At 40.4% G+C, this 23,061-nt stretch overlaps 1 protein-coding gene across 1 annotated transcript in view; it reads right to left on the reverse strand.

Annotated features, from left to right (window-relative positions):
- The window catches only part of fto (FTO alpha-ketoglutarate dependent dioxygenase), a 113,993-nt gene that overhangs the window by 63,490 nt on the left and 27,442 nt on the right, over positions 1-23,061 (reverse strand). The window contains exons 5-7 of the mRNA XM_031746555.2: positions 22,345-22,424; positions 20,478-20,621; positions 14,202-14,321 (exon numbers count right to left, since the gene is read on the reverse strand). Coding sequence (XP_031602415.1) covers positions 14,202-14,321; positions 20,478-20,621; positions 22,345-22,424 — 344 coding nt within the window. The remainder of the gene's footprint in view (positions 1-14,201; positions 14,322-20,477; positions 20,622-22,344; positions 22,425-23,061) is intronic.

Here is a 23,061-nt window from a genome sequence, read left to right on the forward strand (position 1 = left end):
CTAGTGTTTAGAAGACCCGGTGCTGAGAGAGGCCTTCAGGTTTAGCCCCGGGCTGATCCCCGGGCCATTTAGACACCCTGCTGGTTGTTTACTGGTCAAGCCCAACCTCAGTCAAACTCAGCCAGATCACAGTCCTTTATCTCTGGGCCTGTGTTAGGACTAATCAGCCCCCTCTTTTCTTGTATTTACCCCTTGATGACAGTAGCTGTCCTCAGCCTACACCTCTCTCAGCCTGACGCTGACCACAGATGTCCCCCTGACCCAGGCCACATCGCAAGGTGAATAAGAGGACAAGACGTTCCTTGGTACTCTTTTCATTGGTCCCCAGACCCCATATTCAACCTTGTCTATTTTACTAAAGTTAGGCATAAACATTTCCGGGCCTGTGCAGAGGTGGGGAAGATAAACAAACATGCAGCCAAGCTGAGGTGATATTTTGGTTAGTGGAGAGCTAGAGTGATGATAGTGTTCCAAGCGAAGGCTGGCTGGAGGGCAGCCTGGGGCAGCTCACTAACACCTCGAGCCAGGACTGTATCTTAACACCAACAAGCATCTGTCTAGTCTATCACATAAGGGCATGTCACTCATTCAACATAGAATAATACAATAGGAAGATTGTTGCTGCACATAGAGCAATATGATTTAGATTCTTTATAAGGAGGAGCTGTCAGTGGTCACATAAGAGCTAAGAAGCTGAAAGGCAAGAAGGTTAAAAAAAAGATGCATGCAGAACTGAAAGTTTGCACTCCATAAACCAGACCTACTAGCTGACCACCAGAGTGTCTGAGAAACTCTTAACACCCAATGAAAATGCCTTAGCTGACTTTATCCCAGGACTTTCCGGGGACTCCAAGTACTCTTAAGCTCACTGGCACTCTCTTTTAGGGAACCTTTCATGTCTGCAGGCCACAAATGCTTCAATTCCAAAATGAGCTCCCTTATTAACTTGTTTAAAAGACAGAGGTGAATTCTAGACTAGAACACCATCCAGATGATGACTAGATACTTAAAATAGGAAGGAGGCAAACAAACTCACAAGTAACACTAAACATTCCAGAAATTTGGCTGGTGGCTGGTGTTAATTTGCCACAACAGTGCCTCCCAGCCTAACTGCACCTCTGTCATACTGGCAACCTCCCCATAGGTCTCCTTGCCACTAGCATGTGTAACAGCCCAGCAAAAAGCCAGCAGACTCCCTAGTGTTTCTGTTTGCCAACATCTCACTGTGCCCATATGGAGGCAAGAATGGAGATAACTAGTAATCCATCCTACTGGTCGTGACTGTTAAGCCATCACTGTGGACTTTAAACAAGATCCGGTCTCTATTAAATAGTATTTCTATCATTTCAAAGGCTTTTTTATTGAGTGACTCATATTTGAATACTTCACATGAAAATTAGGAAAATAATGAAAAAATAAAGGCAGTCTGGGTTTGAAACCCACAGCTGGCTGGGACTTTTCTGTGTGGAGTTTGCATGTTCCTACTGTTGGTACAGGTTCTCTCCAGGTACAAGATTAGGTTAGGTTATTGTCAATTCTAAATTGGCCATAGGTATTAATAACACTAAATTTGGATTGAGGAAGAGTATGGCTGGACGAAAAAAATAAATATTTTTGTTGATAATTGACAGAAAGTGGTGGAACTTTTGCAAAGCTAAATGTTTCTGTTCGACAGGACAAAGAGGTCTGCTAGTTTTAATTCTGAAAACGACTGACTTACAACTGATAATAGTGCCGGGGGAATATACTTGAAAAACATACTAATGCTGTATAAAGGACAAAGATCTACCTTTTCAGACACACACAACAACAAGACAGTTTAAAGTCAAAATTCATAATATAAATTTTGCTATATGCCAACATTTCTCCTTCTCACGGCTGTATGTTACGTGTTCTCTTCTCTTCTCTCTCATTTGTCTTCTTTCAGACATTGTCCCCTTCCCTTGTTCATAAAAAGGTGTTTCTTTTTTATTGTCAGTTTCTCTTGCAAGCCTCATCACTTTGACGTAAGTTTTTTTAAAAAAATGCATTGACATCAACGGCTCACACACACACACACACACACACATACAAAAACCACACAAACACACACACTTCCTTTTCTCTCAGCTGTTTAATTTTTACTGTCCCCTTCCCACACCAAATCCAGCATAGCACTCCCGTTGCATGGTTAACACATTAGCAAGTATCTCAGGTTTTAAGATTTAACCCTTTTCTCCACATCTCCAGACACTCCATGGACTTTTGTGACAGTTTAAGTTCAGCTGCTTAGCTTAGCTGCTTTCATCTCCCTCCCTACTCTAATACAAGAAACCAATATCACTTTGACCGCTGGTGGAAAAAGGCATTGAGCACCTTGCTCACACGAATGGATAGTTTCTGGTCTCAGATGTATACAACTGGGGAGCTGTGATCCTGGCAGGGCTCGCTCCAGTCTGGACAAGGGATCTGTGTATGTTTGCTGCATGCCACCGGCGAGTTACTTTGCACTGGAGGGGACTCTCCACCGGTGGAAAAATTATATTAGCCAAGGAAGAAATAAGCCCAGACCACATTCACTTTCCTGTGACATCACATTCAAAGTCATAAAAACTGTGTGTGTGCGTTAGTATGTGTGTGTAGGGTTTTTTTTTTCCCTTGCTTTGTGCCTACCATCACACGATTACAGATGGCTCAAAATTGAGGCATACCTGAAATGAAATTTACTCAGTTTCCATTACATAAGATTGGTTGATAGGGTGTGTGTGTGTGTGTGTGTGTGTGTGTGTGTGTGTGTGTGTGTGTGTGTGTGTGTGTGTGTGTGTGTGTGAGAGAGAGAAGAATGAAGGGTGTCAACACTGTTGATCGGAGTTGCCAGTGAATAAAATGAGAAATGCTTTATGAAAATGTTCACTCAAGAATAATTTAAGGAAATCTTTATTTTGTATATTTATGTCTTTTTAAATCATCTGAGCAACTGTTAACAATTTATACAACTGAAACATTCAGAATGGCGGATTCAAGGCTTTAAATTTACTCCCAATAAATTATTTTAAATCCATTTACAGACCTATAACAATAAAAAGACTGATATATTGCACCTTTTGTTTTCTATACAGTACACATTATGACTATCGCAATTTATTTTCTATGCCAAGATCTCTAAAACATTCAATTGAAACCTTAACAAGATTTATTTTTTTGATAAAACAAGATATTTTCCGCTTTGTGTGTGTGTGTGTGTGTGTGTGTGTGTGTGTGTGTGTGTGTGTGTGTGTGTGTGTGTGTGTGTGTGTGTGTGTGTGTGTGTGTGTGTGCGCGCTTGTTGATGTGTTCTCGCAATCTCCGTGGTGACAGAAACCTAGGCCTTTCTGCCAGATTGACCTTTGCAAGGTCGCAGCTACCATCAATTATAGCAGCCAGTAAAATGGGGTTTGCTACACACAGCAGATTATATGGAGTGTAAAACATTAGAAAAATGTGTCTGAAACATCAGAGTAGCATGTCTGAAGTGACAAAGGGTGAGTGGGAATAGAGACAGTCCCAAAAAGGGAAGACCCCTGACAAGTGGTTTTGTTTGAAGCCATTGTAACACAGTCAAGTGGGCAGGGACGCTTTCTATGGGCCCACGGCAGTCCATCTTATGGACAGAATACAAGCAGGACGGAAGGACATATGCTTTGCACAGGGTCAAATGAAGCAGAACTCTCAGGCTTTTGTGGTGATCTCTTTTGGTGGCAAGAAGAAAAGCAAATCTGTTGTCAAGTTGTAGCCCAATGAGCCCACAAATATCACATAAAAATTCACCGGCCTGTTTCTTGGGGGGGGGGCGTTTGCAAGGCTTTTGTGTTTGACCCATGGTAAGGAGTGTCCGTCCAGTTGGCCTTAATGGCTAAACCACATAGTTCTTAGTCTGAATGAGCTCTCCAGCACACTGTGGCAGGGGCTACACACGCACTTGTGAAAACGGCACACCGGCCTGGCTAGAACGCATAATCCATCCATCACAAGAAAGCTTTGAGAGGCGCTTTGACTAATTCAGGACAATGAAGACAGAGCTGGACAGAGATATTTGCGATGAGCGTGACACTCAAGCACCTTCTGTTCTGTTGAACAGAACAGAAGGTCAGTATATGAAAGCTGAGTCTAGATTCTAGCTAGATAGCAGATTGTGATCGGCACCTCACTCTCCTGCCAGTAAAAAGCTTTTTGCTGACTGGGGCCAAAGCCAGCCTTTCTAAGCCCCGAAGTAACAGCGTTACACACAGCACCATACTTCAAGTCTTCAAAAATGCTAAACCAATAAAAAGGATTTCCATCCATCTAAACATGCTCACATAGAAGAATTTTGTTTGAGAGGGGGAATATGCCTGCAGGGGCTGAAATGTTCTGCTAACAAAGTTTTGATTGAGTAAGAGAAGTCTGAACACTAGTGATTCTTCAGTTTCTGAATCTGCCTGAAACTGAACAGGGCTTCTTATATGTCCAGTCTGACATCAAATTTGAATTACTGGTAGATGTATAGTGAAAGAATGACTGTATCTTAAGTAGAACAGATTAAGATCTACAAAATTATAGCTCGTTGCCATAAAATACAATTTAAGTGTTAGGTCTGTACAGTATCAGCCATGAAGGAAAGTTAGTTTTACACATGCCAGACTTTTTTTCAAGATAATGGGTAATCAATAAATTCACTTTTGCATCACTGTCTGTAAATAACCTAACTGTACTTATTCTGCTTCGTTCTTATACATAAGAGTGGTACTGCACATGCCTGAAACAATTCTATACATACCACATGGCTATACAGTAATAGAAAATGGCAAACACATAGAGCAGTGACATATAAGTAGATTATGGACTTGCATACTCTATAAGATTCTGTCTACTTCAATCTGGCAGGGAAGTCAAAGACACCGTAGGAGCTTTTACATTCAACAATTTATGTTCAATAAAGCACCTATGCTCTTAAAAACTGTGGACTACACTGATATCATCTAATTAAGTAAAGGGAATTAAAAGTGCACCTATCGTGTTCCTAATTATTGCCATGAATCGCAAATCTATTTTACATTGTATTCAGACATCAAAAGGCAGTCAAGTTCAAACTTCTTTTTATGACACTTGTGTTTGCTTTTTGGTTGTATTTTTGGTTTAATCTTTCAACAAAGTGGCCCTCGCTGATCAGCGGCCAACCATTATTGCACATGTTGTGTGTTGAACCTTTTGATCAGCATTTGAAAACAGCCCCAGAGGACTTTTTAAAACAATCTGTTCTTTCAAATGCATTGCCATCAACTGGCAGCAGTGAAAAGGGAAAAAAAAAAATACAGACTGGATCTAATATGTGTTTTTTCTTATTATTGCTATGGTCATTTATAGCTAAAGAAGTCATTTTAAAACTGCTAAACTTCTACAATGTTTATATTGGGATAATATTTTTGTCTTTGGAAAATGAATATGCAAAAATTACTTCTAATATGTGTTAAAAAAAATACATTCTAAACATGTTTAATTTTCTTTTTTTTACATATTTAGTATATCTTCCCTCCCATTGTGTTATGAGTGTATGTGTATGTGTGATTACGCCTCACCCAGGGAGGCTGATTAGAGTGGCTAAAGGGTGTTTATGAGACAGTTAGCCGGGAGGAGATGCCACCCTGCCGCTCTCACCCAAATAAAAGAGCCATTTATTACATCCAACATGACCCTCTCATTACACACAAATAGGAATTAATGAGTGCTATATCGGGCACTCCCAGCAGAGCGAGGCAGGGCCCACTAAAGGACTAGCTTTAATTACACTGTCCTACATCTCACCCATTTAACACCACCCATCAGATCACTCTATCTGCAAGGGAAGGGTAGCAGGGTGGAAGATTAGTATTACTTAAGAGGATGGCCAATGAATGTAAAACAGGATCGATAGTTAAATCACACACAAAAAAAGCTACCTGTTACCACCAGTACACTTTTAGGCTGTTTAATACAAAAACACACATCTCAGGTTTTCTCTACTAGGATATCCTCTTCATACTGAACATGGCAGTTTTGAAAGGTGCACAGTAAAGCACTTCCCAAAATGCTCCCAGGACTTACAGGGCCTTTTCCAGTTTCCAGCGTCAGCTTTTCATTTGTCTGATTTACTTTAACTCACAGATCCTGGTACCAACTTCACTGTTTACCTTTATAACTTTCTTCCCCAGACATCAGGAAAAGTCACAACCACCCTGTCTTATTTTCCCCCCTGCTCCACTTCCCTAAACCACCTCCATCTTCACTCCCCCCCAAAAAATTATACAATTATCATCCACAATCTTTTCCCATATTTTCTCCTTTTCTTTGCGTTTCTTCAAGCGAATCAGGCAATTTTACAGCGTCTTCCCACCAGAATCATATCATTCTCTCCACCCTCTCCACACATATTGTTTTTAAACAGGACTGTGTATTTTAAAACCCAGATTGCTGCTCCAAACATGATGGCTGCTCCAGTGATTTTGAAGAATTAGCGAGGTACCAAGGTATTAAATACTTGTTATTTTCCTGTACTAGTTGCAGACTTAAACAAAGGAAGTGATCGTGGATTAAATTTCCACCACCTCTGATCCTTTACATGTAAGCTTGCTTTGGAGATGAAAAAAAATACTGTTATCTGAAACTTTTTTTTAATTTATTGCGTGAACAGTGTATATCAGCTTAATTCCGTAGTTTTTGACCCCGCTTGTGTGTCATAATAACAAATAACAGACTGCTATGTCATAACCTAAAGACGATATGTTCCATTTTTGTTCTTAGTTAGGGTCTTAGGGGATTTTTTTTTCCATTGTTCACACTGAGGATCCATAGTTGGGGTGGGCCGTTTTCATTTTCATTAATTGGTTTCATTTATTGTTTCACAATGTGTGGGCGATATAAAGCCCCCTGAGACTCTGATTAGAGACTGTACAAATAAATGTGAAATGAATTTGAGCTGACGTGTAGATAAACAATAATAAGGATATCAACCACATGACCTGATAAGGATCTAGATTCAGATTTAAATGATTTTATTAAAAGTGTGTGCATAAAGTTCAGAGTATGAGAACTCTATTTTTGTTCTCTGCGGCTTACAGAGCTCAGCAGCACATTGCAATATGCATACTGCTATTTCTGAATGCGGGGAAGATTGTACAAGCTGTCTTCATATATTCAATATTCAAAAAGATTAATATTTTCCTAAAACTACATAAATTGAACAATTTTTTTTCTTTGCTTTTTACAAATCAGAGTGTTTTCTTGTGTTTGTGCCAATATCTTTTACTAAACCATTTTGACATGATTGCCTGCAAGAGTAAACAATTACACCTGGATCAAAGTGCTGGAATAATTTTATGTCAGGTGCTAGTTAGTAGTGATGTTTATAACAGATTGGGGGTTTCAGTGAGATGCTCTGAAATCTCTCTTTCATCTTTTTAAACTTTCTTTCCCATCAAGGCACTTTTCAACAAATACACAGTCCCTCGCTGCATCTCTCCCTCGCCCTCTCTCTCGCTCTGTTGGTATGACACATGAAGCTGGGCCCTGCAGCCAACCCCAGCGTCCGCACTGAATGCGATTAAGCTGAGCAGTGATTAATCTGGGCTGCCCCATAATTCCTCTTTACCACTTTAATGGATGTTATCTCCCCTCCTCTGAAGGCTTATCTTGCTGATCAGGGCCAAGGATGAAGAGAGGAAGAGGAGGGGGTGGCTATGAGTAGAAGGAGAGAAATCAAACCAAATCCATACAGAGGTAAGTAAATGAATAAGAAAGTAAATAAGTAAGTAAATAAATAAATGTGGGGATTGAGGGAGCTGCTAAGCGGATAAGGCAGATCAGTCTCTGTAAAGTGCTCATTTGTTTTCTAAGAAGACGAGACAAGCCGCCTTCAGAGCCCACTGATACAGTAAAAACACTGTCAACATCACAATTCACAGACAAACAAAATAAATTATCCAAACTGCTGTCAATAAAACTCTCCATCCCCGCATTGTAAAGATGGGGTGTGCACAATACTGTTGCTGACAGTCATCGGTACAATGACAAAAAAAAGCCATTGTTTCATGTGCAGCTTCCACATTGTCATGTACAGTGAATAATCCTGGTAATAAATTCCAATTTTAGTCATCCACATTCCTGAAGCAAGTTTACTCAGGTCAGCTTTATGAAGGAAAAGGCAACACCTCTTCCCACCTCAAGAAGACTACAATGAGCTACCTATGTCCTATTTTTGGGAAATAATTACGCATATAAATGAGGACTCATAATCAGTTTAAACTGGAATTCATCAAACAGTGAGCTGCATTCAGATTTGGTTCACTGTCACATACTGATATGTTGTGAAATACTATGAAGTTTGACAACAAGATTGCAGCTCCATGCAGACATTTTACCACACCTGTGTGCTTGCCACTTTTATTCTGCTATATAACATTAAAAAATATCTAAATATTGCATTACATAATAGCAACTTTGAAATATATTCAGGAATAAAAAATAAAAAATTGTAGCAATAGTCGCCATTTCGGATATCACCACAGAGCTTTTTTAAAACTTTTCTAAATGGACACCGGCGTATTTTAAAGTATGAGTATCAATGTCTGTCCTAGTGTTTTTTGTCCTTCAGTGTCTGTGTTCATGTATATAAATGCGAGAGTATGAGCCTAGCAAAAGACTGACAAGGTTAAACCTGTTCAAAGCTCTTTTTTTCCCCGCTTCGGCTTACAGCGATGCTGCAGCGAGATTCTGTCATAGACAAACCTCTGTGGGATTCCATTCAATACTACTGTACATCTTTAGGTACAAAGCTGCGGGCTGCATTGGCTCCAGGTAACATAAACGCTCCCTTCAAGCCACCGCGTATCTGCCCATGAAAATTCTCTAAAGGGGTTTAAGCATTTACGCAGAAACACTATCAGGCACTGCCGAAAATTCAGCTTACCCTGTTGAATAGGGACTTCAAAGAGAATTGCAAAATACCTTTCCAACGCTACATTTTCTCCCCACTCTTTTTCCTCACTCTCTCCATGTGTGTCTTCCTGCTTCTTTTCATTTTATATTTCCAAACACAAGCTGCTGCATGATGTAAAATGTATTATCAGCCATATATTTCCTCTTTAAATGAATAATAACAATAATCTCTGAGTAATTTCTTTTTTATACAGCTCCATTTTAAATAGGGCAAAGCAAGCAAGCTTATATACAGCTGCAGGTAAACAACGCCAAGCAATTATGAACGTGTGGATTAGGCCTCTACTCTATGTTGTGCGATAAGGAGAAACAGCTGCTACTATCCAGGTAACAGCACATATTGACTGTCAATGAAGGATAAACTACTGTGCAGCTGCACATTTACTTCCTTCGCACACACTGCGGCCACACTGCACCCCCCACACACACACAGACACGCGGACAGAAACATACAAATAGATCTGAAGCCATACACACAGACACATTTTCGCACACGCTCTATCTGTGCGTAAGAACCACACAGAATTGAATATAATAAACGTATAAGCCTATTTACGTAGTGTGGAGCTTTAAATGCAAAACAATATGATGCATAAACCCAGTGTGATTTAATGTAAGAGATAATAAATGGCTTCATAATGAGCAATAAAAATGGTCTTTAAGCAGTTTACTGCTTAGTTCACACTTATAATTAATCTGGGTTCCATGTGTGCATATAAAGTGGATATAAAACTCTGCCTAACTGTGCAAGTTAAGCGGCAAGCAAAGGAGAAAAATTACTGCTGGTAAACATCTGCAACGTGATTCAGCTTTAGCCCCTAGCTTTTTAAAATATACTGCCTTTTTCTCTCACCTGGACCAGCACGGCAAGCTCTCCAAATAATGCATTACAAAAAATTGCTCCCTAAAATTATTTACGGCGTAACGCACAACAGAAACCATAACATTTATAATGTTTTACAAAGCCATCAAATAAGTGGAGAGGGGATTAATTGCCCCGGGCCGACCTTAAAATAATTATTTTGAGCGGTGCAACTCTAAACTCCAATGAAATTGATACACTTTGATAATTAGATTCTTGGCACTGACCCGCTGAAGTCAATAAAGGTTATTAAGGCCAATTGCTGTCTAAACGCATTACGGGCAGAGTAAACTGTCCGTCGGAGGCCCCTGCTACTTCAGCGCCAATATGATAATCCATTCTCCGTCCTGGGGGTTTCTTCCCTAGCGCCTGTGTCTCCACTCTGCCATACAAAACCAGATTGGATTCGCTTAACCTTTCCAGGACTTTGATCAAATGAGCTCACACAGCAATAACATTTACATTGACCCCTCCACTCTTGCTCCCCCCACACGCACACACACTACCAGCAGTTTTTTTTTCTACCTCCCCCTCTCCCGCATCCCTCATTCTCCAACCCCTCCTCAGCACGTTTGCTCAATAACCTAATCAGCTACTGATGGCGACCAGGCCAGGTTCTGTATGATTGCAGTGCAGCCCTCCTCGGCTGCCCAGATTGTTTCCAAAGACTGCTATTACAGTGAGGGGAGAAAAAGAAATGGTCGCCAAGCGCATCTCGGCTCATAAGCATACACATGCATGCAAAAGCCAGCCTCCATTATAAATCAAAGAAAGCAAATTTTGTGACACAGGGAGGGAAAAAAAAGAGAGCATATATATATATATGCACATACTGTATGTGTGTGACCAAACCATTGAAAAACAGGGACTGACAGGCTGGGTGAACGGTGTAGAGGAAGACATGGCCCCGATACCACTTCCTGTTTTGTACATCTTGAAGTATACAAATGTATTCAACTGAATGGATCCCGTTTATTATGAAAGCAGATTAATTTCCTTGATATGTGTTGAAAAGATTTCCATCTACAAGGCTCGTTCTTCTGTCAAATGAGGGAGAAAGTGTGAGAAAGGGAGAAATACAGCAAGGTAGCGGGAGTGAGAGAGAACAAGAGAAAGAAAGAAAGGGAGAGAGAGAGAGAGAGAAGACGGAGTGCATTGAAATCTCTTTGCATCCGGTGGCTTTTGAAGTTGTGAGATGAGCAGCCACAGAAGTCAGGAAAGTGACAAATTAGGGAAAAAGCTGTACTGTGCAAGCAGAGCTGCTAAATCAATTAAAGTCATGCCGAGTGCATACATTAACATCAATGGCTCACACATACACGCAAACACAGACACACACGCATGCACGCAGGACAGGGAAAAAAGAGAGGGAGATATGCTCGTGGGCTCGCTGTCGCTTCTCCCCCACAGTGAAAAGAGAAAAGATAAAAAATACCACACCGGTATTTAAAATATTCTGCATAAAGCCAAGACTCTCTGTCTATTGTCACTCAGATGGAAGCTATTCATTGTTGCTAGTTTAAGGAAATGTCACTATTGTATGATAGCCACGATAGCAGAGTCCCGGGGGAACACAAGGCTGCGAGCCAGGTCTAAACGGACTTCGGCACCCTGGATCACAGGGGAATGTAAAACCTTTAAGTTAATGCCCTTCTTCCATGCTGCCGAAACAACCTTTACCTTACGTACAGCCACACCTTCCCACATACACACATAATATAGTTTTGCTGTTCATTCACATAGCCATGCTTGAAGATTATTCAAGAGCCGGATTCTTTGTTTCTATCAAGGAACCACATGAATTCATGAGGCACCAAAAAGAGTGGACTTGTTTTGTTTCGGGTCTTTATTTATTTATTTATTTATGTATTTTATCAGAATGTCATTCAAATGGAAGGATGAGCATTTGCATGACAACAGGCTGAGGAGCAGAGAGGGAGCCCCAGGGAGAGACAGTATCCATAAACAGGAGCTAGTCACCCCATATTGCAATATTCTTCATACAGACTAACAAACGCATACATAGCCCAGCGCATCCCACGACAGTGTGTGCTAAATATGACAATAAAGAGGGGAAGGCTGGCTGTTTGTATTGCTGTTTTAGCAGGATAAAACAATGCGCTGCTTTATTGCTCAGCACAGTGTATAAAACAATACAGTGTCATTTTATAAACCCTATTTAAAGAGACATATATTTGCTATTCTAAAACACCCATGGTAATATCAAATTTGACAAAAATAATCCTGTATTAATATATACTCTGCAGGCAAGAGAAAAATCTAAGTAAATAAATGGTAAACAGCGTCTGCACACAGTAGGTCACTTGTATTTCACTAAATTATACTATGCTGTCAATTGCCAGCTTCAAAGTGTAAAATATATGCAATAAAGAAATGTGAGGGGAAGCCACATAATTTAAATAACTCAAAGTAATTTAGAGAAATGTGTTTTAATCTAACAGCAGAAAAGCCACAGCTTTCAAAACCACCGAAAGGAAAATCTATAAGTCACATCTATAAAGTGCTTTTCATCAGCATATCAGAGGTCGATGCATGTATGTAAATATTGCTGGCAAGAGCAATAATGTTGTCTTTCATCACAATAGTGAATCATTACCTTTATGCACTCACTAGTGTATTATTTTTTGCACGGGTTCAATATGCATTCCTGCAGAAGACATACTTGCTTTTGTGTGATGTGACACTGTGATTAATTACATTTTGTGCCAAAGTATTTAATCTGTAAAATTAATGTTCCAATAAACTCATGTTAATGTAATTTGTGATATTTAAAATACCCATGCATTTATTGTTACACATGTATTATTACCTTATTTTAATTATTGCATTTTGTTGATTTAGCTTTTTATATTTTTCTAAAAACAACTGGTTTACTTTTTTCCCCGCATTGCATAAAATCTGACATTAAGTTCCAACGACATGGCGGAAATCCACATTTGGTCACACACATTTTTTTATAAAATGCATAGTGGACATGGTTCACTTGCCCATTAGAGAGACATGGAGACACAGGAACAGAGAGGGAGAAAGACCTCACATTTCACTGATGCCCTTTTCTAAACACAGGTCCAAATCACACACTTCATCTGGGCACGGAGGTAAAGCTCTAGATGAGTTTAGCCCCTGTCTACTAACACCCCCACCCACCCTCTGCCAGGCTGTTCAACTGTGTGAGAGAGAGGAGGAAAGAGAGACTATGACTAGAGCTGAGCAGCAGCGGCACTGTTCTCCTCCAGCTCCAGTCTTTATCCCCGCCTGAGCATTAGATGTGATTACTGCTCAGCGCTCGACACTGACAGAGACAGAGAGCTCCCAGAGACAGCAGGAGTGGGTGAGAGACATAAAGAGACAGAGAGCGAGGAAACGAGGAGCACAGCTCTCTCGTTCCCTCCGATGCTGCTACAGTGATACAAGAGTGCCCCCTGCTGCTTCTGGTGTCTGGGTGTTAAACACACACACACACACACATATACATACATGTGCACGCACTCTTTGAAATCCAGCTATGAGAGTGGGACTGCACAGAACTTGTGGGGGTATACCAAAAGCGAGACCAAGCATATGACTGTGTGGCTTTCCGCGCTGTGTGTCTACAGTGTGAGTATGTCTGCGGCACACAGAGAATTTACAGAACAGAGCTGTGACTAAGGTGACTTAATTATGAGTCTGACATTACTAAGTGATTCCTTTACAGTGGTGTCTAACTAATAGCTACGCACCCACGTTCCGCTCCCATAAAAATTCTGTGAGGCTACGATTAAACACTTGACACATCCTTAATAGTGTGGCATGGTAAGAAGATAGACAATATACCATGTAATTTTAAACACACCCTCTCTGGTGAGGGGTATTATTGGACAGCAGATCACTTGTGTAGTTTGTGTAAGAAGCACAAGTAGAGGCGTGTTGAGCATTTAGTTGAAAGCCTTATTTTTGCGTGACAGCCTTACTACACTAGCAAAGAAACTCCTCATGTTTTGGATAAATGCTCTCATTTTTATTTGTGTTCCTATATTTTGAGGGTATTACCTATAAAGCAATAGTAGTAGTGTTTTAATATACATTATAATATATTTTTAATATAAGGAAAATACTTAAACTAAACCTATGAACTGTTTTCATCTATGTCTCAGAAAGAAATATCATAGTGTAAAACCTAAAAAGCTAAACTCGCACAAAAATATTTTATGGTAAACAGCCTTCAAACTTAAATTGAGACAGATTTTATTTAACCATTAAAGTCTTAGTGAAGTAATCTGTGTGACAATGAGTTGATGCCAAATGCAGTAAAAGTCAGGAAACCAGAGAGCAAAGCTGTCATGTGACTAGCAGTGTGTCTAAGCAGTCTCACCATGGTCTCCATGAGCTTCCAGTCCTTCTCCAGCTGCTCCATTGGTCTGGTCCACCAGCTGCAGAACCGAGCATAACGCTGGCCCTGAAACCAGTACTGCCGCAGCCACTCAAACTCCACCTTCACACACAAATACATGGAAAACAAAAACGTTGTTCAGAGAGACAACTTTCATCTGATGTTTGCATAGATTATATATGCATTCCTTTCCCTGTTCTTTTCACTAAGTACATATCTAAGTAGAACACTCCTGAATACACAATCTTGACTTTTCTATTTAGATACATTTTCTTGTCAGAGTGTGAAATTATATGAATGTTTTTACAAATACAAAAAAATGTCTTAGTCCCTTGTAAGAAATTAAATTGGACATGATTTTGCACTGGAAGAAAATGACACATTACCTTGAAATCATACTTGCTAATTCCATCTTTGAATTGTTGCACATTCTGTTTGTCACAAAATAGTTTCAAAGCGTGTTCACTCATTTTTGACATGTGAATAAAAAAACATCCCACCACAAATAGTACAAACATTGGTCATGTCTTTAAGTACAATAACACCCTCAAAACAATTTAGACACAAACAAGCCTACTGTATGTCTGCTCACACACACACACACCTTCCATTGAGCACACCTGAAAACTCCGCCCTCTCCTTCCTTTCCTCATTCTCTTCCCTCCATCCCCTCCTCTCCTGCTCCGTCTGGAGATGACAGTCTTTACTGCCGAGCCGCTCCCCTCTCCTCCGCTGGGAGTGTTTTTGTTTCCTGCTCTTTTGAAGTGCTGATTTAATCCTCGCACGGATGCTTCACGTAGCCAGGTGTAGCCTTTCTATTTCCAAGTGTTTGTGTGTTCGTACCTGAACTGTATGCGCATCAGTGCATTTGTGCCCTTGCAAGTATCTGTCTGCATAAATGTGTGAGCGTCTTTGTTAATGTGTATACAATCGCCAACGTAAATGTGAATGTCAAAGATTGCCCCAACTGCCACCAACGTAAATGTGAGACGCTGTGAGTTTCCCTCCCCCAAAACATTCTACAAAGCATCATCCACCGAAAACAATGCACGCTCCATTTCATGTTGACGTAGACAACTGTACAACACAAAACGTAGTTTCATACAATGGAAACGCATATAAAATAGCACGACGAGAGCCATTGTTCCTTTTCTGAAAAGTAGTTTGTTTATTGTTCTTCTAACAGAGCATTAGGCAAGCAGAGCTCTTTTACAGCTATGAACAGTCATCGAAACAAGTTTAAAGCACATTTATTCCAGCTGAGCGCTCCCATAAAATAAAACTATAATTTGGGTGATCCAAAATTGTCATCCAACTTTGACAAATTACATTCATATATATAACTAACGCTGCACTGACTAAAAAGTCACGGAGACCCATCTTCAGTTTGAGTTTTATTTTGAGCGACATCCACCGTAACTTTTTCTCTAGCACAAAAGTTTGAACAGGCCTGCAACTGAGCAAAAGATTGTCAGAAAATATGGCATAAAGTTTTGTCTCAAAGTATATTCGCAATTAGAATCAAGTAGTATGAATTATACTTATACTGCATTTTTAAACCTGCAAGTGTATCACAGGCAAAAGCAAGTATAGATTCAGCAAGAACTTTCCTGTCCTGTCTTCACACCTCACACTGTTGGAATCCATATAACTTCCACAATCCAACATTTATAGTAACTTTATATAAGGATTTACCAGCTGGAAAGGAGCGTTGATTATCTTCAATCTTTAGTTCAAATTTTTCACTCTTGAAACTCTTAGATTTTTCCATCTTTGAGTGCAGCAATTCAACAAACACTTTAAATTACAAAGCTTGGTCAGATTGTGAAGCATAATCTGTTCGAGAGTCACATGACTCTTAGATTAAACTAACTTTATTAGCAGTAGCAGCATTAGCATGGATTATATGTGTGTAAAGGATGTTTTCCTAAACTGAGTTTGTTTTTACAGAAAAAAAAAAAACTAATAGTTTGGAACTCAAATTAAGTTCCCAATATCCCAATATCCTGAACTCTTCTAATAAGGGCCACTGAAAAGTTTGAATTTAAAACATCCTGCAATTGGTGACATTTTTTAGTGGTTACTGCTCTGCAAAATGAGGCGAGACATCTTCCATACAGTCACCCAAAAACAAAGGGCAAAAATTATTTACACAAACAACTTGAGAGAATCCTGTCCTGGAAAAAGGCTCTGATCACAGTGGGGATGACATGCAAGGACTGGGGCATGTCAGGGAGAATACACAGCCAGTGGCACTGCTCAGCAGCCTCTCAGTCACTCCATACAACCCACCCTTCAAAGAAATGTCATCCTTTATGGTCCCTTCAACACAATCCAAATCCACTCCCCTTCGATCACTACAGCTCAAACACACAACAAAGCCACACGAGCCGATATCGGACGTCCTTTTCACACAGTCTGTCCATCCTTCTATCCCTCTGATTGTCTGCCTGTCCTTTAGTGAGAAGAAACCAACCTGTGTCTCCACTTTGAGCTGACATGGCTGCCAGTCCCCCGCTGCGCAGGCCAGTGGAAGCCACAAAGCACGCCATCTAAAGCTACTGAGGAGTGCTGGCTATGTGGCATTTGGAGGCTAGCTACCCAGCTGAGAGTTACCAAGTAGGGAACTATGACTAAATGCCACCTATTCAGGTAGACAGATCGAAAGTGTGTGCGAAAGAGAGAGTGGTTGTTAGGCCTAGTTTTTCTATGAGATGGCGTGGGGGAGTGAGAGGGGAGTTAGTGACTCCCCTGAGGCAGTCGCTGTCATCTGTCCAGGTGATGGACACACCAACTACACATTAGCTGCACATTAGTTGACCGGCCTCCCACCATGGCAACTGTGGAGTTAATGCCAAGTAGCCCCTTTTTCCCCCCGATTTAATGAGGAACATTTTTTTTTCCACACCTTCACAGTAGTCCCTGAGCGGGTCCAATCAATTTCTGGGCTGGGCCCTGAGGTGAGAACTGATGAGAGTGTGATCGATCCCACTCTGCCGTCCTCTGTTTACCTTTCCTGATCTCCCCACATATAAGCCTGGTTACCGGTGAGCAACTAGGAACGCAATTTACACTCATCACACATTTAACAGAGTAGTCGCACACAATCTAGGTTATAACGCACAGATTGCCATATATGTTTTACTTTCACCCTACAGGTGGAAAAAAAAACTTAGGAATGGTCAGGTTTTCTAAAATGACTACTCATAAATTATAGAGGCTTTTTCTCATAACATTCTATCTTCAAAATTATGTTTGTCACTTCTTCTTTCCTCTCAGACTAAAGACAAAAGAAATAGTCATCTTCGAATCCTAAAATCTGCTCATGTTAATCGTCTGGTCGCAGCATTTTTGTACATCTTGAAGGCCTGAAAGAGACGATCTGTCCAAGCTGGTAAATCCTAATACAATTGATAACAGAAATTCAGTTTGAAACATTTGTAAATTTTCTGTTAAGTACAGGGCTTAAATTAGCAAATGACTCTTTTAATTGACATTTTACACACGGTCCCAAATTTTTTGAAAGCAGGGTTTTAAATGAACAAATGATATACTCAAAAAATAACACAAATGCTAAAGCATTGCGAAATTCATAAATGGTCAAAACCTTTCCCTTTTATGGGTAAATTATTTTAGATTAGATGGTAGATTGTAGTATTTTTTTAAACCAAAAACCAAAGCACAGAGAAATTAAACAACCCATTAAATCAACCAATATGATGAATAATTAGAAACAATGTTAACAAGCAGTAAAGGTAATACAAGTAAAAATTACAGCAGGGATAAAAAGTACAAACCACAATAAACTGATCTGTTACAAATAATACTTATTAATAAGATTACTTTGACATTCTCACTGTAAGCCCTTCAGGAAAGGCGTTTCAAAGCAAAGCCAACAATGAAGCAGCCTGTGGAGATGTTTTGGCCATGAAAACAGAACATCAGAAGGTCACACACAACTGCTTCCGTACAGTTCACTTTCTGCCAAAGCTTGTGGGAACCCCCCCACCCCCCATCAATATTTACTGTGGGGGGACTAGCATCATTAGAGGGGGTCCCTCAGGGCACTCTGTCACACACCCACCTGGGAAGTGACACAGTGGCTTTAAATCAGACAAGACATTTGCGTCTGGGATTAGCATTTCAAAGCCAAACATGCACATGGGGAAGGTGCGGTGATGCTGTGTTAGCCTACCTCTGCCACCTAAAACAGCAGGTGAGATTAAAAGGAGACAGTGAGAGGGACCAAACACACAGGTGGGAAATTTTTCTTTATTTCTATCTCTGTCTCCATTCAATTTTTACTTCAATTAGCTATCCCGACTGACCCCCAAATGCTGACAGCGATGGCAGATGCTCTACTTCATCTTCGTCAAACCGGGCCCACACCCTGTGACAAATGTCAACCTCCACCTCCTTGCACCACATTGCACAATATCCCTGGAATGTCAGCCAGTGCTAGCTTGCTGTTTAGCACTTTTTAAGGAAAGGCCCATAAGGCACAGCTCAGGTCAGGCTGCCTGCGTGTCTCAGACTTGTTCACTCCTCAGTCGCCCATGTCAAACACGACCTGCGCAATATGCACCCACCAAGAGCCAAACTGGGCCGTGATCATAAATAACTCCACCAACAATACATCATTTAAGTGGGTGTTCTGCTCTCGTGGGCAACTCCAAACAAATGGCCACATCGATCATTGAGAATGCCAGGTAGGGTAGGCTTGAGCCCCCGAGAGTACCCCTCCCTACTTAAATACTCACACACACACCTGCTCTTTTATAAATAGTGCAGTTTTCCTGAATAAACCAATGTTTAGTAATCCTGTGCCACAAGCAACAAACTAGCAGTTGCTAACTCAACTAGCACAGCAGTTCTCCCAACCCAGACAGTGCTATTGTTTGGCTCTGCTGAATAATTAATATTGTCTACAACCTTTAAACAACCTTACGTCAGACTCATCTGTCATGGTATCCTGCTAAGGGGTGTGGGTGCTAGTGTCAGCTTGGATGTGAACTTTGGGCCAAAGGGTGTAAAGAGGGAGAGGTGAAGTGATATATTAACTGCTGGCCTGCAGCAAGTGAACACAGTATGCTGGTGGCTCTGCAGACAGCCACTCGTGTTCCTCTTTTTTGACCTCCCTCTATCCCTCCATATCCCAAGCCAGCATCACTCATTGTTCTGTATAAAAAGGGGTTAAGGAGTGGAGAGGGGCCTGACTCCATCTTTTAGAAAAACATATGGAGAGGCTATTGCTGTACGATCCATCACAGGCCAGGACAAATGAAAACAACCTGGATTTCATATTGCAGCCATTTCCCTGAGCAGAGACAACAAGGTACGTAGAAGGTGGTAAGGTGGTAAGCTGGCAAGCGTCCATCCTGCCATGTACAGATGTTTAACCTGCTATCAGATTACTTCCAGTATGGTACACAAGTGTCATAATGCAGATAAAATAGAATCAACCAGAATCCACCAGGATTAAAAAGTTAAAAAAAAAAAAAAAGGTTTAAAGCACACGATTTTCCTCTTTGTCATATTTGCTTTTCATTTCAGATTTTCAGAGTTTCTGTTGGAATGTGTTTTGTTGTTTTTGTTTTCATGTTTTTGACATCATTTGACTCATTGGGAGACTGACATGGAAAGATATAACACACAGATAACTTAAAGTTACGTAGGGTGATTGTCCCATCAAAGAACACAAGGCCAACCAAAGGGCTTCATTAAATGTAAGTTCACCAGACTCTATCCACAGGTGCACAAATCTATACAATGCAAAACCAAAAGCAAAATAAATAAATAAACAAACTGTTATTAATCACAGATAATGGTTTCATTGTATTTCCACAATACTTTCTGTGATGCGGTCCTGAAAAATCCTGTCATATTTGCAGATGGTTCTTAATTGTTTTTTGGACCAGATGGAACAATTCAGATTGTGCCAGGAGGGCCATGAACTCTTAAAAAAAGTAAAGGAATAAAGTCTTTAAAACTTAAGACTGGAATCCTATTGTCTAAACTCTTGGCACATATTCACATTAAGTAGCCTCAGAAGGCCCTAAAAGTAAAGTCAGATTTATAAAACTGATTCAGATGTGCCGCATACAGCTCATCTACAATAGCTTAACAATGCTATTAAAACTACATTTAAAAAACGCAAATAAAATCAAAGAAAGGTCCAATGTGCAAAACACACATATTACAGACACACGTGTACATACATATGCACATTCATGTGAACACACACCACCATCTCCCCACCTCATTGTGAATCTCCTCACAGTCCTGTAGCGTTGCCGGCAGCAGAGCCACAAGCCTATGGGATCCTGTCTCGGGGTCAGTGTGCAGGTTGGACAGGGCCTCCCGGCAACGTGACTGGATGTAGGTCAGGGTTCCACTGGAACACTGATCGGAACAACACAGACTGTGTTACAAACAGAGCGTAACTGCAGTGCTTGTGAGAAATTTAATACATTTAACCCTAGGTGCATGCCTAGAAAATATGCATATACTAGTCAAACTACCCAAATAATAAGCTGTCTACTTGCTAATATTAAAATCACAGACAGAACAGGTGAACTATTTGTTAAAGTGCAATGTTCTGTTGGGAAAATTCATAAGGACGCTACTTCTACATGAAGCACCTACAGAGAGCTGCAGAACAAGTAAACATCCCAATGCCGAGGGCATTTTCTAATGGCAGCAGCCTCCCCCAGCTTGACAATTTGCCCCAGCTGGATTGCTCAAGAACAGCTTGAGAAACATCAGTAAGAACCCAAGGCATTGGTATGACCTAAAAATTGACCACATCCTAATACAAGTGAGTCCATGGGCTTCGCTGGAACATGCACATTCCATGACCCCAACCTATAAAACCCAAAGGATATCCTATGGGCATCCTGGGCCAAGGAAAACCTGTTTCCTAGATGCTGATTCTCTAATGGGCAATAGGTGCTTTGACAGCATGAGTAGGACCTACAAAATGTCAGGCAGGTGGTTTAACATGCTAACATACTAGCCTAACTTCTCTGTGGAATCAGAGGAGATTAAAATTATTTTATGTATGTTCCCCACTCCACCTCATCCTGTACAACTACATCACTATTTGCAGAAGAATTTCTGAATTTCTGTTTAAAAACTATGAGGCTCTGGCTGGACTGTAAGTAGTTCTTGTGAATTTCTCTTTAATGTTAATTTCTGCACATGTAGACAGATTTGAAACAGACAGCAACAGATTTGTTATTTTTGCCACAGTTTTAATCACAGTTAATCGCCTTGCTATCACAAACAGACTGCATGTAACGTGAACCCATTCACAAAGTGATGGCAGACTGATAGCAGACCGAGTATTGCCAATTTATCAGTCTTGACACACAAAAGTTGCCTGGAAGATGGTAACTTACTGCAAGTGATCGCAGACCTGGTCCCTGTCTTTGAAGCAACCATTTGAATGGCAACGAAACTGCAAGTTCACTGAATACTGCAACTATAATTCCAATCATGCCACATTCACTGTTTTCACTACTGTGACTCTAACAGAAGGTTGCTGGCTGTTTCAAAGATGATGTTGCACGAAGACCATTTGCTTTCAAAGTAAATTTGATCTTCTTGAAATGTGTTAATTGCAGTAAACAGTCTCTATTTTCTGTTTTGCCTTCTACTTTTCCAAGTTTCCACACCAATCAAGACTGCAGCAAATAACAAGGAATTGCATAAAGGTTTTGGTGCAGCATCGCATCTTTGAGACCAATTTCAACTACTGACTACTAGTAACCACTCACTAACCAGCCAGGGAATGCACATTTTTCCTTAGCAGTCTGATGATTTTTTTTAAAAACATTTTGTAGTATGTTTGGATATATTGCAGTGGCTTTACTTACATCGTCATACCCTGCAGAGAAAGACCATTCGTTTTTCTGTTTTATTTCTCAGTAAAAGGGTTGTAAGAGGACAACAAAGTTCTTCAGCATACAATGTTGAATATTATTTACTTATTAACTTTTTACAGTCTTTCAATAAAAGAGCATAGCAGCATTCCTTATTAATTCCAAAGGAGGCTGTCGGTAGACCATACAGCATTTTACGAAGTGATTCAGAACAGAGTTTAATCTGTTCTCTGACTTCTCACCTCAGCCACTCTGTGTGTGGAGCTGAAGCGTGCAGTGTCTCCAGCTAGGACACAGTGCTGGTGGGTACTGTTCAGGTCATCTGGTAAATACAGTTAAGAGAAAACTATCAAAACACAATGACATTACCAATGAGAGTTATCAAAAGAGCAGCGAAGAGTAAACAAGAGCTCACACCAGAACTGAATGTTTATCCCATACTGATGTTGTGTTTTTTAATAATTAAAATAAAGAATAGAAAGAAGCATAAAAGGAAAAGATTATGACAGAAAACAGAGGAAAGACAGAGAGTAAAAAAACATGACAACTACATCATCTTATACTCTCAGACAGATTGCGCTTGGTCCAGCACCGACGAATCAAATAGAGTGAGCAGCACTGTAGTATAATTTTAATTACCAAACAAAACCAGATCGAGCTCAATCTGTCAAGATGGAAGAGCCATACCAACAAACATTTGTCCAATATCACACAAGCTTTACAAAGAGGCCTTACTGCTGTTTCCTGTGTATCCCTCCATGTGTTTCTTTGTGTGTATAGATGTTTCTCAGCTCTGCCATTATTTGCCTCATAACAATAATTAATTTAGCCATGACAGAGCTGTCATTCACAGCACATGTGCATATTTACACCCGCCTTGAGCAAGAGTACACCGGCTAATGCCTGTGATTTGAAAGTCAAACAGCCAAATGCTTTGGGAGGAAGATATTATTGTTTGG

This window comes from Oreochromis aureus, linkage group 1 (assembly GCF_013358895.1).
Source record: "Oreochromis aureus strain Israel breed Guangdong linkage group 1, ZZ_aureus, whole genome shotgun sequence".
In the NCBI taxonomy this organism is placed as follows: domain Eukaryota; kingdom Metazoa; phylum Chordata; class Actinopteri; order Cichliformes; family Cichlidae; genus Oreochromis; species Oreochromis aureus.